Source organism: Indicator indicator, chromosome 26 (assembly GCF_027791375.1).
Source record: "Indicator indicator isolate 239-I01 chromosome 26, UM_Iind_1.1, whole genome shotgun sequence".
Classification (NCBI taxonomy): Eukaryota; Metazoa; Chordata; class Aves; order Piciformes; family Indicatoridae; genus Indicator; species Indicator indicator.
The window spans coordinates 5,964,218-5,979,448 of record NC_072035.1 but is presented as its reverse complement, the minus strand read 5'-3'; the positions used below and the strand labels follow the sequence as shown (position 1 = coordinate 5,979,448).

General features: G+C 39.8%; 1 protein-coding gene across 7 annotated transcripts in view; it reads right to left on the bottom strand.

Annotated features, from left to right (window-relative positions):
- Positions 1 to 3,120: 3,120 nt before the first annotated feature.
- The window catches only part of RIMBP2 (RIMS binding protein 2), a 136,023-nt gene continuing 123,912 nt past the window's right edge, over positions 3,121 to 15,231 (bottom strand). For 3 of the 7 annotated variants that reach the window (XM_054392644.1, XM_054392645.1, XM_054392648.1), the window contains 6 exons: positions 13,254 to 13,438; positions 11,136 to 11,304; positions 7,645 to 7,748; positions 6,604 to 6,675; positions 5,681 to 5,815; positions 3,121 to 3,309 (listed from right to left, as the gene is read on the bottom strand). In XM_054392644.1, the coding sequence (XP_054248619.1) occupies positions 3,121 to 3,309; positions 5,681 to 5,815; positions 6,604 to 6,675; positions 7,645 to 7,748; positions 11,136 to 11,304; positions 13,254 to 13,438 (854 nt within the window). Of the gene's footprint in view, positions 3,310 to 5,093; positions 5,121 to 5,680; positions 5,816 to 6,603; positions 6,676 to 7,644; positions 7,749 to 11,135; positions 11,305 to 13,253; positions 13,439 to 15,231 lie in introns of those variants that run through there. The other 4 variants (XM_054392647.1, XM_054392649.1, XM_054392651.1 and 1 more) reach the window with 2 other exon arrangements.

Sequence of the window (15,231 nt, the reverse complement as noted above, 5' to 3'; positions counted from 1 at the left end):
CTAAAAAAATACAGTTCCTTTCCCAGGAATGTTGAATTGTCAGGGGTTTGTGTGTTGTTTTGTTCTTTAGAAATGTGTTTATGGGGTAATGACATGTGCAGTTGTGGAACTTCTGTTTTCTTTGTAGCAGCTCAAAGGAGTAGGCCTGGTCTCTGCTGTTCTTACTTAAGTTTTGGGGAAGTCTTACTGAGAATTACTTTTAAATACAAGATCTGTAGTTGTGCAGACCAAACTGAATTTCTCCACTCTTGATTTTTCAAAATGCAGTTGTTGCTTCCTTTTTTTTTTTTTCCATTGGCTGTTAAAATGATGGCAAAATTTTTTCTCCTAATCGATTTCATATCTTAAAAAGAAGGTGTTGGATGTTCTTAATTACTGAGGCTCTGGCTTAAGATTATATAGTGCTGCAGAACTTTTGAACATTTGCCCTTGTAAGTGATTTGCAGGAAAATGTCTTATGCTTGCATGTGGCTCCCCAGGAGAAGAGGGCAGTGAATTGGGACTTTTTCAAACTGGCATAGCTGAGGAGAAAGGTCTGTGTAGGTCAATATTTCAGGAATGAGTACCAGAAGCAGCATTATTTCTGGTTTACCACATCTTATAGTAACACCTTTATTGGCTAAAGCTAGTTCTCCCTCCATAAGAAAGGATGGAGAACTGACATATGGCTGTGCAACTCAGCATGGGCTATGCTGTTGACATCCATTTTCTTAGGCTTGTCATTTCTTATTTACTAGTGTGAGTTAATTGTTCTTTAGACAACTACAAATTCGTAACTGGAACGAGGTTTCTTGGTTGACATTGTTTAACTGAATGCTTATTAAATAAGAACAAGAATCTTGGTGCCCTGGTGTGCAAAAAGGTAGATGGTTGTATTGTTAGTTGGTTTTGCAGTTGTGCAGTTCCAAGTAACAGGAAGTGTGTAGGCCTTGGTTTGTGTTGATAGAAATTGATTGCAGATTTTTGTATCACCACCTGCCAGGTCAGACTAGTGCATGTGGAAGAATTGGATGAGTGCTGTCTGACTTGCTGTGGGCCTTGTTCCTCTCCTTTGTGAGATTTCAATAAAGTTGCTGCATTCATTCGTGCATGTGTAGATGTATTTATGTACAAATGTCATGACTGAGCTCTGGGCATATTCTGTGATAAATGCTAGAGTAACTTCCTACCCCATCTCGATCGTTGGAAGCTCCTGGAAACTTGCATGTAGATGAAACTGTTAGTCCATAGTGAACTTCAGCAGCTGCCAACAGCTCTGAAATAATGAGGGAGCTTTATATAATTTCTATTCGGTTTGGGATTTTTTTCCTTCTGAGGCTGAGAACTGCTTCTTCTTTTCACATGAAATCTGTAACGAAGAGAAGCATAGGAGGTTTTGGCCAATATTTAGGTCTTTGATGTCATACAGTGGTGGCTTTCCCTACCACTTTGTTTTGTATTTCTTCCTAGTTATGTATCACTTACTTACACCTGTGGTAGGTGTTTGATCTGGTGCCTGTCATTTGAGGGTAAGAGAGATGGAGTTAGTGCAGCTGCTGCCTCAGTCAGCAACAGAAAGGTGGAAATGGTCACTGCAGGCTGCTACTTTTGCCTGTGGGTGAACAAGGAGCTTGCACCATTACTGCACGCTGAGTGATCCTACCCTTGGTGTCTGAGCCTTTAGGAAGGGAGAGCAGCTGAGAGAGGACATGTATGAAACATACTGCACTCTACAAAATATCAAATAATTTATTTATATAAAATATAATACACAACAGTTGTACACATGCACACATCCACACAGTACTTTACCACAAATTTAGGCCAGTTATTTTCTTTTAATTAAATGTTATAATCTAGCACATGGTATCTTACAGTAATTTACATTGTTATCTGAAGACACAGTGGGGAAGCTTTGAGCATTCATTTATAAACCTTCCATAAATTACAAAAAGAAAGGCAGTCTGAAAAGTATGTATAAACAGTAAAAACAATTTACAAATGGACAAGAGTTACAAAATAGTAACAGCCAATGACTGCCATCAATGTGTAAGATTGTTTGTCTTGAGATGCCAATATTGCAGTTAATATTTGATTATCATCTCTTGCAGCCTTAGTAGTGGCTACGGCTTGTGTGTGTGTAACGTTTTGCCTTTTTTTTACTTGAGACATGCACTTTATCTTGAGTCTGACAACAATATGAAAATGCCTTTTAACTTATGACTGTATCTCCACAGGTAAAAAAGTTGGAGAGTAAAGGGTTGTGGTGGTTTTGTTTTGCTTTGTTTTTTTGTGGAGTGTTTGGTTTGGTTTGTTGTTTTGGTTTGGTTTTTTCCCCTGGTAATTTAGAACAGTGACCCAGGAACTCCAAAGCTGGAGATCATATGGTTGAAACTGGGTGAGTCTCTGAATAACTTACACTGTATCTGATAGTGAAAAGTATTGACAACAGAAATCAATAGAAAAGGTTTAGTTTAGAGAAGGGGGAAAAAAAAAAAAAAGGGGGGTGGGGGAAGCAGCAAAATCAAAAAAAGCATTTTGCACAGCACTTTCAAACTCCCAGGAGTTACATCAGACATTGAATGGAGTCAGAAACACAGTATTGATCTTAAATTACCATGTTTGAAGAAAGATGAAGACAGTTGAATACACAGTACATACGAAGTATACGCTGTATATTTATTAGACAGTACAAATCATTGTGCATTAATAAGGCAAAACATCAAGGCTGATTAAACTAGGAGTTTCAAGACCATTTTTGTTAATGATAAGGATTAGATACAGTGGGGTGATCCCTCTAGACCAGGAATCAGTGAATAGTTTTCTTCCCCCCACTCATGGTTAATGGAGACTAAAGGCTGAGATTTATCCAATGGAGTTGCAGGTGTTGAGTTGACTTCAGCTAAAACAATGTTCTTCTGGTCTTAATCCCATAAAAAATTTAGTTATTTTTTTTAAAAGAAAAAATATTTGCAACAACAAATCCACTTCCTTTGTTCTTGCTGTTCTGATTAAGCAATTCACAAGATTCTATTGATGTCAGAGTTTTGTACTGCATAGTCATGAAAGCCCTAGTTTTGACGTAAAAAAAAAAAAAATACACAGACTGGAAGCTTTACAAGTTGTCCAGGAGAACATGAATCATTTCACTGCACCAAGCTTTTTCAGCAGTTTCTTGCCTTTGGAAAGCAGCCCCTTTTTCTTTTTCGAGGACATATCCCTGCCTCTCCCGGGACTACCAGAACCCATAGGTGACGTAGGTGACCCAGAATGGAGATGAACTGTGGGGGATGGTGCTCTCCGTGATGTACCTGTATTCTCAGGAGGAACCTATTAGGTACATTGTTATAATTTATTGAATGTTTGAAAGCTTAAAAGCTATTATCATCAAGAAAGTTGGTAACATAACTTGTCCCCCTACCCACTTAAACAAAAGGGCTGGTTCCTTTCTTCTTTGTGGCTTAAAATAGTGTATGGGCTTAGGGAAACTAGATAAATTTTGGGGGAAGAAAATGCCAAGAATAGAGAACACTCCCATAGAGCCCTGGTTTGAGTGCAATTTTGTAAAGAAAGACTTGTTTGCCCTAGCTTTTGCCACAAAAGCCACAAAATTGGTTTGGGTTTTATATTTCAGTACTCAGTACAGAAACGAAGAGGGATACTTTGGGCTGATACTAAGAAACACAAATTTGTTAATTATTGGAGATTAGCAATCTATAGAAGCCAAACCATTTTCAGAAGAAATTACTTAAATTGATACATGATCACTTAATTTTTAATGTCTTTAAAAATGCCTTTAAAATTGGCTAGCAAACTTTATGTACATATTTGAGAAGATGGCACACTGGCTTAAAATAAAAGGATAAAAAAAAAAAAGGAAAAAGAAAAGCTAAAATGAACCTTAATTGCAATCAAAGAAAGCTTAAAGACCCTGACTGCTTGATGTGTATGCTGCAGCTATGAGGTGGCTGAAGGATGGTGAGTACTCAGGCTATAGCTAGATGACAGCATTCCTAAATATTTTTAACAGCTGCTTTTTTAATTTATTTTTTTTTAACTCATCAAAAGCACTTGAATGAAAAAATGCTAAAACTACTTAGCCTACCCTAACTACAGCACCAGGCTGACAACATTGTGGTACTAGCAGTTAAGATGATACTATCATAGTAGAATCCATGCCTTAGGGACCCCTGTTAGCTTGTAGGTCAAGTTAAAACATCAGCAATTTACTGGCTGGTTGTGCAACAGTGAGTTAAGCAAAGGGGCTTCAAGCCTACTTTGATTTTAAATCAAGGTCTAATTCTAATGAAAAGAAAACAACTTGGTAAAGCACCCCAACGTACACCTGAAGATACCAGATATTTAGTCTAATGCATTCATTCAGTGAGCTGCATGGTTCATTCCGAGACTTTTATTGCATTGGTAAACCAACAGTTGCTGATATTTCAAATGTGCACTTCTAGAAAAATCTGAGCAGGTTGTACTGTAGGAAGGGATTTTTTTCAGAATGGTTAAGTAGTTGGTCATAGGCAAAGAGGGGTATAATCGATTATGGAAAACACATTTTTAAGGCAGACAATTTAGCTATATTTGAGTGTAATGAGTTTCAAAACCAACTATACCCTTTGTAAACTACCGTACATATCAGCTTGTGTTTCATTTGCATGCTCCTTAAGGGCTGGGGGAGTTGTGCTTTTCTCCTGATAGTGGAGCTTGGAATTTTTACATCCCAGGTTGGCTAACAATGCAATATGCAGCTTTTGTTTGTAGGGTAGTTAGACATCAAACTCTTCTTGCTATGTAAACATAAACATTTAGCTAAGGAAGAAATATGTTCCAAATGCTGACCTTCATAAAGTGAAGTCAAATTGATTTGTTTCCAGGGATTCCTTTTTAAAGGATTTGTCTCCTAAAACCACTACATTGACTTGACTAGATACAGTAAAAGCAGAGAGCCTGTTTTATGGCCAAGGCTTTTGGAGACATATTTCTTTTTTTTTTTTTTTTCCCCCACAATTAAGTTTCAAGACTTGCATTAGAGAGCCAGGTAGCTTTAATTGAAATCTCTATTGGTATCTTCAGTTGCTCACTTACGTGAAGGCTACATTGCCTTATTAAGGTGTGAAATGAACACTCTTCTTCTGTTTCCAAGCAGATGAGCAAAGAAATAAAAATATATATAAAATATATAATATAGAAAAGTATTGCAGTGATGAAACAAAACAAAAAATGAGATACTCTAAACAATTAGTCTTTCATAAAATATAAGTCTCTGGGCAGTTAACTAATGCTGGCTGGAATAGGAAGTCATAAGGATTAAAAGAGGAGCACTGTCATTTACAGTTGGTATTTAAAGGACTGTGGGTACTGGGCCTGTGTCCCCACATACTGCTTCTAACAAGTGTGGGTTGGAAGCATTGGGAGGCATCTACTTTGACCAGGGAAAGCTGCTTAGGCTCAAATTGTAACTGAAGGTACGGCAGTGACTGCAATCAAATGGTCAATTTATTTTCTTCATTTACAATTGTAACCAGCTAGCAGAGGGCTCAGTAAAGTCATTTTTCTTTATGTTTTGTATACTTGAAAGTTAATTTTAAATGGGCAAATGGATTAAAAATGTTAAAAGTAATGTCTAAATTATATATGAGACAGAATGGAATGGAAAATAAAAAGGTAAAGTTTTTCTAATTTGGTTGCTTACCCTTTTTGCTTTCGTACGCATCGGTGTGTCGTGAACATATCGCGAGGGTGCATCAGACAGATAGACCTCAACATCATCAGGCACTTCTTCAAGGAAGTTGGAAGGAACCAGCCCCTTTTGTCCATTAAGTTCACCCTGCACACGACGAAAAGTTCTGTGAATGTTTTGACTAAAGCAAAGTTTGGTTCCCAAGAAGGCAAGGACCTGTTTCTGACTTGCAGAGCCAGTGAGGAGCAGGAGATAGCCATCTAAGGTCACTTGGGACACTAAGAGCTTACTCGCTGCTGAAAACCATAAGAGCTGTTGTGCATAGTGGAGAGCAAAGGAACCCATGTTTTTTATCTAGGCACAGTGACCAAGCAGAATTCATGAAATAATGAAGTGTAACAGTGTGAGAGCTGAAATCCCTATCCCACACCGACACTAACCAGGCTAGCTCAGTCTGGAAGCAAATGAAAGCTGTATTTACAGGCAAAACTACAATCTATGATGAAATGCAATGAATATATACAAATATACACTATACACAACATTTACAAATATGTACAATCAACAGAAAAGCACAACCCAGCCCCCTTTGCTTCCCCCAAGGGGCCTCCCCCCCCCAGCTAGAAGGAATCCCCCCAGGCGCCCCTGGCAAGAAGGCAGAGAGGCTGTTAGACTTAGCTTGTCAAGGTCAGTATGTTATCTTCAGCCAGAAAAGAAGAAAACAGACAGACAGAAGCTGAGCAAGCCGAATCCTAGACTGCCCAAACTCCCCAACCTTGTTTTGAGTAGTAGTTCTTAAACATTTCTCTCTCCCCAATGGAAGTGTTTAGAATAATCATTACACCCAACAGCAATTTATTTACATTCTTTCACTTTCTCTGCTTGAACTTTGTGAAGAAAAATTAAAAAGTCTTAAAACCATCACGCCAACTTACATAGTAAAACCCATCTTCATCGATTTCACCAAAGACAGTGATGATGTCCCCTGTGCAGAATGTCAGCTCAGCCTGCAGCAAAAAACGAGACAGTGAGTGCCTTGTTAGGCAAAGGTTACCATTTTCTTTGCTAACAGGAACTCCATTCATGTTTTTCTGTCTCCTTTATGTTAAGATACAGTTGGTGAAACCCAACTGAACTTTGAGAGCAAACCCTTCTAAATTTTTAATTTTTTTTTTTAGCTTGCTAAATCTAGCTAATAGTCAGCTGATGTTTGAATGAAGATCTAGCTAATGGTCAGTTGATGATTAACATATCTTTAAATTGTTACATATAAAAGAAAATACTGTAGACAAGACATACATTCACAAAAGCTCAGATGCATCAATTAAGAGAGAGGTACAAGAAACATGTGGGCATGGCACTTTGGGACATGGTTTAACGGCCACGGGTTGAAGGTTGGACTCCATGATCTTAGAGGTCTCTTCCAACCAAAATAATTGTGTTCCTGTATGTTATAAATGCTGTTGTACTGAGCTATGCTGTTCTGGTTTGGGCTGCAAAGGAGGGTTGATTTTTTCAGAGGAACTGTAGGTTACAGAGACTGGAAAGCATGTGTCACTGTCAGCTTGTTGGCATGAGCTAGGACTCATGTCCTAGCTTCTCAAGAATAATCGTGTCTTACATGGAGGCATAAAAAGGAAAGCTGAAAACAATAATGAGAAAGTAATAATGCCCTACTATGTGTAACTTCATGCTTTTTACATATAGATATGTATGTACATGCATTGCACAACATCTCTCCATAGCTGACTATATAATGTACTGTGCCATATTAAATACATCCTACAGTGGATAGGCCTTCATTTTATTTGGACAAGAACCATAAATCTACAGAAGCTGTAAGCTCATCCTAAACATCTGCCCTAAACCACTTGATCAGTGTTTGCAGTTCTGCACACCCACTGGAATGTGTAATAGTGCTGAGCCTATCACTACTGGTGCTGCAGCTCCACAACCAGTAACAGGTAGGTCAGTACCTCTACATCCACGTTCGGTGAACTTTCTCTTGGATCATAATCGTACAGCGCCACCATCCTTCTTGTAGCCACCGAGTGTTGCCTGCCGCTTCGTCTGTTCCTTTCTGTTCCATCACAAGGGGAGGAAGGGAGGGAAAGCTATCACAGTTATTTGGAAAAGAAAAAGTGCAACTTTCCCCACATCGTTTTCTCAACAGCACAGTAACAATGTTGGTATTTCTCTAGCAGATCACCAAACCCATTGACACAGATAAGGGCTTCAGAGCAGCATGGACCTTTCATAAGCAGTTTAACAGTTGTGATGCCCTTGTTATTCTAAGCCACTGAATCCTCTGAACAGCATTTGCCTGCAAAACTAACATCCCAAGGTTATACCAGGGTGTATATATATATACATATATATATGAAACCAGTCAAAATTCATGTTTATTTTATTCAAACTTCCACATTTACTGTCTATTCCCTTCCCCACCCTCCTAATCACAAGGAATTTTGTGACTGGGATTATTCCATCGTCTGCTGGAAGACTGGAAGGAGAAAGGGACATTCTCAGCTGCCCCAAGGCAAAAGAGGCTGTCCGTTATGCAAGTGCTCTGCAGAGTTCTCAACACTGACTACAAAACCACATTCTCAATTACTGTTCAATTTTACAGGTTTCCTTTGTGGGGAACAGAAGGAAAGGAGTAAAATTTGTAGCTTCCAGGACCCACATGAAATGTTTATTACTCAACAGTAAACATTTACAGTGTGGTCCAAAATGGGCTGCATTTTAAATCTGAATGACATTAGCATATTCTTGCAGATGGTTGCTGCAGCAAGAGGAACATGCTTGTTAGTGCTACTTACAGACAGGCATTGAGGGCAGGTCTGCTTAGTGTTATGCAGTGTGACAAAGGAAAGCTAGGGTTAGGAAGCACCCTGTGATTGTTCCAGGGGGAGGGTGAGCATTACAGGCTCAGCTAATAGAGGAGCAGATCCTGAGTGTCACTTGTGCTCACAGCTGTCACCTCACCCACCAGTTCAGTCAGGAGATCACTTACGTTTGCAGTGGGTGCTTTGGTGTTACTGTCCCAGTTATCAGTCCAAGGGATTTACATAGAACTCAGAGATCCAAAAGGAAGGCACAGACTGCAACGGACGTGGAACCTCATCCCCCAAAGCCTGGATCAACCAGTACCTAACTGATTGTCTTAGAGTTGCGCTTTCCACTTTGAAGTACCTCTCTGGGGCAAGACATTGCCCACTGCTCAGGGTCAAGGGCCCCTCTATGATCAACCAAGGAGAGAGTCCAAAAAGGACCCTATACATAACTGCTATGGGACTATTTTCCAACTTCTGGTTTCTAAAAGTTTAAAGGCATTTAAAAAATATATCTAGACAGCTCAAATAATTTCAGCTAATTTACAGCTTGAATCAAGTTATCGGTTCTTAGCACAGACCTCTTTTAGACTTTCTGGATCTGCGGTGTACAGAGTGTGTGCTCTCTTTGAAACGGTCACAGTTGACTTCAGGAAAGGAATGCATACAAATAAAAGAAGAAAAGATAGGAAGCTGTTCAAAGTTCTGGTTTTAAGGATTTCATGTGGGCAAAGGATTAAGAAAAATATCGTATGAACACAGCATATAAAGTGTCTGATACGACACTGAAAATGAGAGTAACAATATGAGACAGACTGGCAGTTAGAGCCTGCTTCTGCTAAAAATCCACGTGGGCAGCCTGTGTGACAGTGAGGGTCTGAGCACATGGATCTCTGCTGTTCAGAATTCGTATTTTGTTTAAAATTAAGACAAGCTAACTGTTCTAACAATTTATATCCATATTAAAAAGAAAATAAATAATGCTTTTAAAGTGCTGGAATATTTAAAGGTGAACTGCTGGGGGTAGGTTGCTAACAGCTCTCTCAGAAACAGCCCAGGGTAAGTAGAATTGCTTAAAAAAGTAATGCAGGGCAGAATTTCTGTCATAAACTGCCTCTCTCCTTCCAAGAGAAAGAATTCCTGATTTCTCAACTACTTTAGGAGACACTGCCCATTGGGCACAAGAAAATCCAATTACATTCACAAAATCTGGCTGCCCAAACCACATGAAGCTATGTAGAGTAGTGGTTTCATTTTCACAAGTGTTCTGTTGCTACAGCTTGCTGACTTTGATCCCTGAGCAGGACTTAAAGCATTGAGATCCAGCCATAGCTATTCAGGAAGATATTTCCTATACCCACAGGTGACCTCACTGCTAGAAGCAGAAACATATTTGGACACTTAACCTCACTAGGCCTCCAGTTGTGTTTACAGATGTCCCTAAAGCAGGTTGGGTAGCTCATTCTAACAGACTGCAAGTGATGCAGACCCATGCTAGAACTTCTGCAGAATAATGCTGTCAGCTGCCACCCTGCTCAGACACAGCTGTAGGGTCCCACTGTTTGCCCACCCCAAGTTTTTATCTTGCAACTATGTATGTAGGTGGGTGTGCTCACCCCTGGTGCAGTGGGGTTTACAGTGCATGGGAGTGGGAGGACTTTATGTGGCATAAGGAAATAGATTTGAATTAAGAACTCAGTTCAGCATTTAAGAACCTAATCATCCTTCCCTTTCATAAGCAATGGAGAATGTAAAAATATTTCAGTACCTTAAAAAAGGCAAGCAAACAACAAACAAAAACATCATTACACATTCACTAATACAATTATGGAAATGATAAGGCTTTGCTCAATCTAAGAAAAGGAAGATTTCTTTGGGGGTTCTTTTTTAGCAACCACTTCTACAGTTCACATTTAAAACAGGAGTGAACCAATTCCAGCCCTTTATACTCTCTGAATCACGCTGAAAAAATTAAAACACACTTAGTTGTATGAAATTTACTTATAGAAAGAAATCCAAGTTAAGATGCTTGCACTGTGTATCTGTGCACAGCACTGAACCAGTCACATAACACAACATGGAATCGTTTGGCCAGACTCTGCTTTTTAAAAGGTTTGTTCTTGCACTATCCATGACATCTCATAATAACTAGTGTTATCTCCAATGAGATTACACATAACCCTTTGCCACCATCCCTTTAAATTATTGGTAAAGTAGGAAAACATTGAAGAGTAAAAATAACAAAACACAGGTGATTCTTTTTATGCTTTGCAGCAGTGAGCACATCACAAAGCACCTCAGCACAGCACACTCCAAAGCACAGGGATCGTGTTCTGTGTCTAGACATCTTTCAGGTGACAAACCCCCTTTTCTCCATTTGTTTTTAAATAAAAAAAAGTCATGAGTGGAGTGGTGAAGATACAAGTCCTCATTTGCAGCAAAAGATGTCACCAAGATTAAATATTAGCAGAATAAAGTCATCCAGATACTGACACAGAATGTATCCCATGGTGTAGTAAATTGCTGTAAGTTCTAGATGCATTTGCATATAGTAGAAACAAAAAGCAAAGCAGATCCAGCCAAGTTAATAGCACCAAAGAGACAAGAGAAGTGAGGCATATCTTTGCCCTTACCAATTTTCTCCACTGGTGTGTTTAAAGGAAGAAAGCCTTGCTTTAGAAGCTGATCCATCATCTCTTCATCATCTGCTTGGATCTCAGAGACCATATTACATGGGATAAGGCCAATTCTTGTACAGGTTTCTCCACGATAGAATCCATCAGCATCTTTGTCCCCATAAACCTGTGATTCAAGGAGTGGTAATGTTGCTCAGTAAAGGTTTTAGTGTTTGGGAATTTTAATGCAGGCTAAGTAGTTACTGAAGCACAGACAGATGGCTACAGATTGGAAGACAGAATTGTCAGGGTTGGAAGTGACCCCAAGGATCATATAGTTCAAACCCCCCTGCCATGGGCAGGGACATTTTCCACTAGATCAGGTTGCCCAGATTCACATCCAGCCTGGTCTTAAAAACATTCAAGGATGGGGCTTCCACTACCTCTTTGGGCAACCTGTTCCAGTGTCTCACCACCCTTACGGCGGAGAACTTTTTCCTAATGTCTAATCTAAATTTCCCCTCTAGCCTGGGTCCATTCCCCCTAGTCCCATCATTACCTGACACCAGGTCCCTCCCCAGCTTTCTTGTGGGACCCCTTCAGATACTGGAAGGCCACAATAAGGTCTCCTCAGAGCCTTCTCTTCTCCAAACTGAAAAACCCCACCTCTCTCAGCCTGTCCTCATGGGAGAGGTGATCCAGCCCATCCATCCAGAGGTGATCGTGTGGAACTGTATGAGTTCTGGACTGCTCTGACTTATGTTATAAACCTGGAATTATGTTAATTATGATTTCAGATAATTTTTTGTTAGCACTGAGATGCACAGGAAGTGAGAAGCACCATTAAAAGTCATCAGTTTCTCCCTGTGCTGAGTCAGAAATACCCATCTGGACATCAGTCTGATAGGAAATGCAGAGCAGCAGATCACATACTAATCACCGTGGTCCCAAACAGAAAATAAACATCACCGAGAATAAGTGATCTCTCTAGGCTTGCCAGTGCCAAACATACATATTGGTGAAGAAATCATTAAAATAACTCAGGGACATGAACATTGTTGCAAAGTAAAAGAAGTTCTTAAATTCCATATTGTTGGCATGAATCGTTTATCATGTGAAGAGGTAATCAAAATATCTATCCAAGTGCTCAGCATTTAAAAATTGTGATTTGGGATACAGACATTTGTGTTGGGGTCCAATCCAGCAGAGTGGAAGGCAGTCAGTCTTTTAATAGCTGAAGTTCCAATTTTGTCTTTGAAATGGGGAGTGTGACAAAGGAGTCCATGTTTTTCCAGGTTCTGTTTCAGATCATACTTCAATCACCATTACCCCTGGATTAGCAGCAGCTGTTCCTTCTGCCTGTCTCATTTCTGCCCATTTTGCACCAGATCGATTGGATACAAGGCTGCATGAGATGCATTTGCTGACACTACAGAAAAATCTGCTGATGTTTTAAAATCAGAACAGCAGACCAAACAAATGTGCCACACAGCTGCATGAGATGAGGCAAGCTGGGCCAGAGGGGTGGCTAAAAACATTGACAAAGCCTAATAGCATCCTGGCACCTGAAACAGGGCCAACTTGCCTTCTGCAGCCTGCTCTAAGGCAGCCTGCTTATTTTACACCAAACAGTCAGAAAAAGGAGTGGCTTTCACAGCTTCTGGAAGAAAACTACCTGACTTCTGGCCCTTAATTAATCTGAAGTGTATACTAGCCAGGAGTGTTCAACATTTAAAAAAACAGCAACTCTGGTAGGACTGAAGGTCCAGCACTAAGCACTTTTATGGTACCTTTGCTGGGAAGACATCTCCTCTCTGAAGCAACTTTTCCTGCAGGGTTTGTGGCAATGGACATAAGGGACTTCAGAGTCGCAATTTTGGTTTTAGCACCTAAATCTCTAATTGAATCTGGCCCTATCTATCTATAGCAGCTCTGAGATTTTTTTGCCCATTACCTAATTATTTTTAACCCATAAGGACTAGATACTAGTTTCAAGATCCAGTGAGTTTTAAAGCCTTCACCTCTGGAGGAAAATAATCTCGGACTCTAATCACACAAGTTGCTTTCCCCACAGGGAACAAAGGACACCCTGCCTGTAAATTTGTGTCCTTTGTTTCCTCTGGTTTTAGACCCCACCTTAATGATCTGTCCTTCTTTAAACGGCAGCTCTTCTTCTGCAGCATCAGGATTTGGGGACATCGTCAGTGGATCATAGTCAAAGAGTGCAACAAATATTCGAGTAGAAATATCTTCTGTGCCAGGATCTGTTTCTGATTCTTCATAAATATCTGGAGAAAGATGGTCATGACCACCATAGCCATCTATGAAAGTAAATTCAGAGAAAAACAAATCAGTAATACAAGCTGGCTCCATCTTTCAACTATTCCAGTTAGTATTTGAAGAATGTTTGGCATTTCAGTGAAAGAAACCCATCAGGGTAAGGCATGTGTTGTCAGGCTCAGTGCTTGGTTCTTTCCAATTAGCAGTTGGTTTGTTTGTTTGTTCATTTTTAAAGCGTACACAACCTGCATGCATTGCTTGTGGTGCTGATCTCCCATACCACATTGACATTTACACATGTGAAGAGGTTAGGTAAGAAACCAATCTTTGTCACTAGAATTAAATAAGTGAAGCGTGTCCAGCGTGACATAATGATGAGTCTGATAGGCTTTAGCATTACTGCAAAAACAACCATGCTTTGGATCCCCCTGTTTTCCAGCAGAGCTGCTTCTGCTCTTCATGAACACAGGAAAGCACATCCCAGCTGTCTTTACATACCATGTTTTATATACCAGGTCTAAAGCATGGTTAGAACCTCTTCCCTCCAGACAGACAAGAAGAAATACATTTCAGTACTGTCGGTTATACCAGGGCTGGGAACTCCACTGCCTATGATTTTGTTTAAACACAGTCAATAGCTAACACAGCCAGCAGTGTCCCAACCCAAACACTACCATGAGGCATTAAAATCCAAGAGAAATGGTTAGCTATGACTGCATTTAACTACAGTCTCATTAGGAAAGATCATCCATGAATCATCCAGCTCCTGACACTGCATTGCCCACTGCAGGGCACCAAATCAGTTTGGAGAGGAACAATGAGAATGGACGTTTTGTCTCATCTATCATTCAGACTTTTCAAGTGACTTGAAGAATGCAATTAGTCCATGATTCAACAATGTACTTAAGGATGGACTTCAGTAAAACCGAATTAGAAAATCAGTCCAAAACGTCTGAGTGTTTAGACTGAGAGGTTTCAAAGGCTTTTAATTTTTTTTTGAAAGAGTTATGTGGCAGCACTTTCCCCAAAATTAGACTTTGTCAAGTGATATGAAGTCCCCCAAAACAAGCCCCTCAAAACCACCAGCCACTTCTGGAAAACATGGCTTACTGTGCAAGTCCCACTAAGTTCAGTGGGAATCTTTTGTTCTTTGCTGACTCAGTGCTTATCATCCACTTTAGAAGATCCTTCACAATGAATAAATTGAGAAAATGATGTAATGAATTATGATGAAAATGGAGCTCAACTAAATCAAAATATTTCCAAACACATTTTCATATTAATACAACTTTTACCTCCAGCAAATTAAAGATTTGTGGTTTGGTTTTTTTTAACATAGAACATTCAATACGGAACATTTTAGATAAAATTCCTCTTTTTTTGCCTCTATGTCAGATGCATTTCATTCAACAATTGGAATTTTTAAACTACCATATAAAAGGTATTTCAGAGGGTCACAGCTTTAAGGGAACAGCTACTAACTCTTGGGTCCAGAGTGCAAGAGAGAACATGAATAGGGAAAAACGCAGAACAGCGAGAGGGCAGGGAAATATTCCAGCCAAGAAGCTTTAGGCAGGCACAAAGCACAGAAAGGAAGTGTGGGAGAAGGACACATATGGGACAGAAAGCAATGGGACATAAGGATGGGATTCTTCTCTGTTCTGTTCTCCTCCCACAGTCAGCTTGCAGTCATTCTGTGGTCGACACTTGGGGCCCACCAGGCAGTGTAAAAGAGGTGGGTTAAGGGATGTTTTGTTTTGTTTTTTAAATGAAAAGAAATAATGAATTTTGCAACCAGCTCCAACTGTGGTCAACAGGGATTGGGTGCAAACAC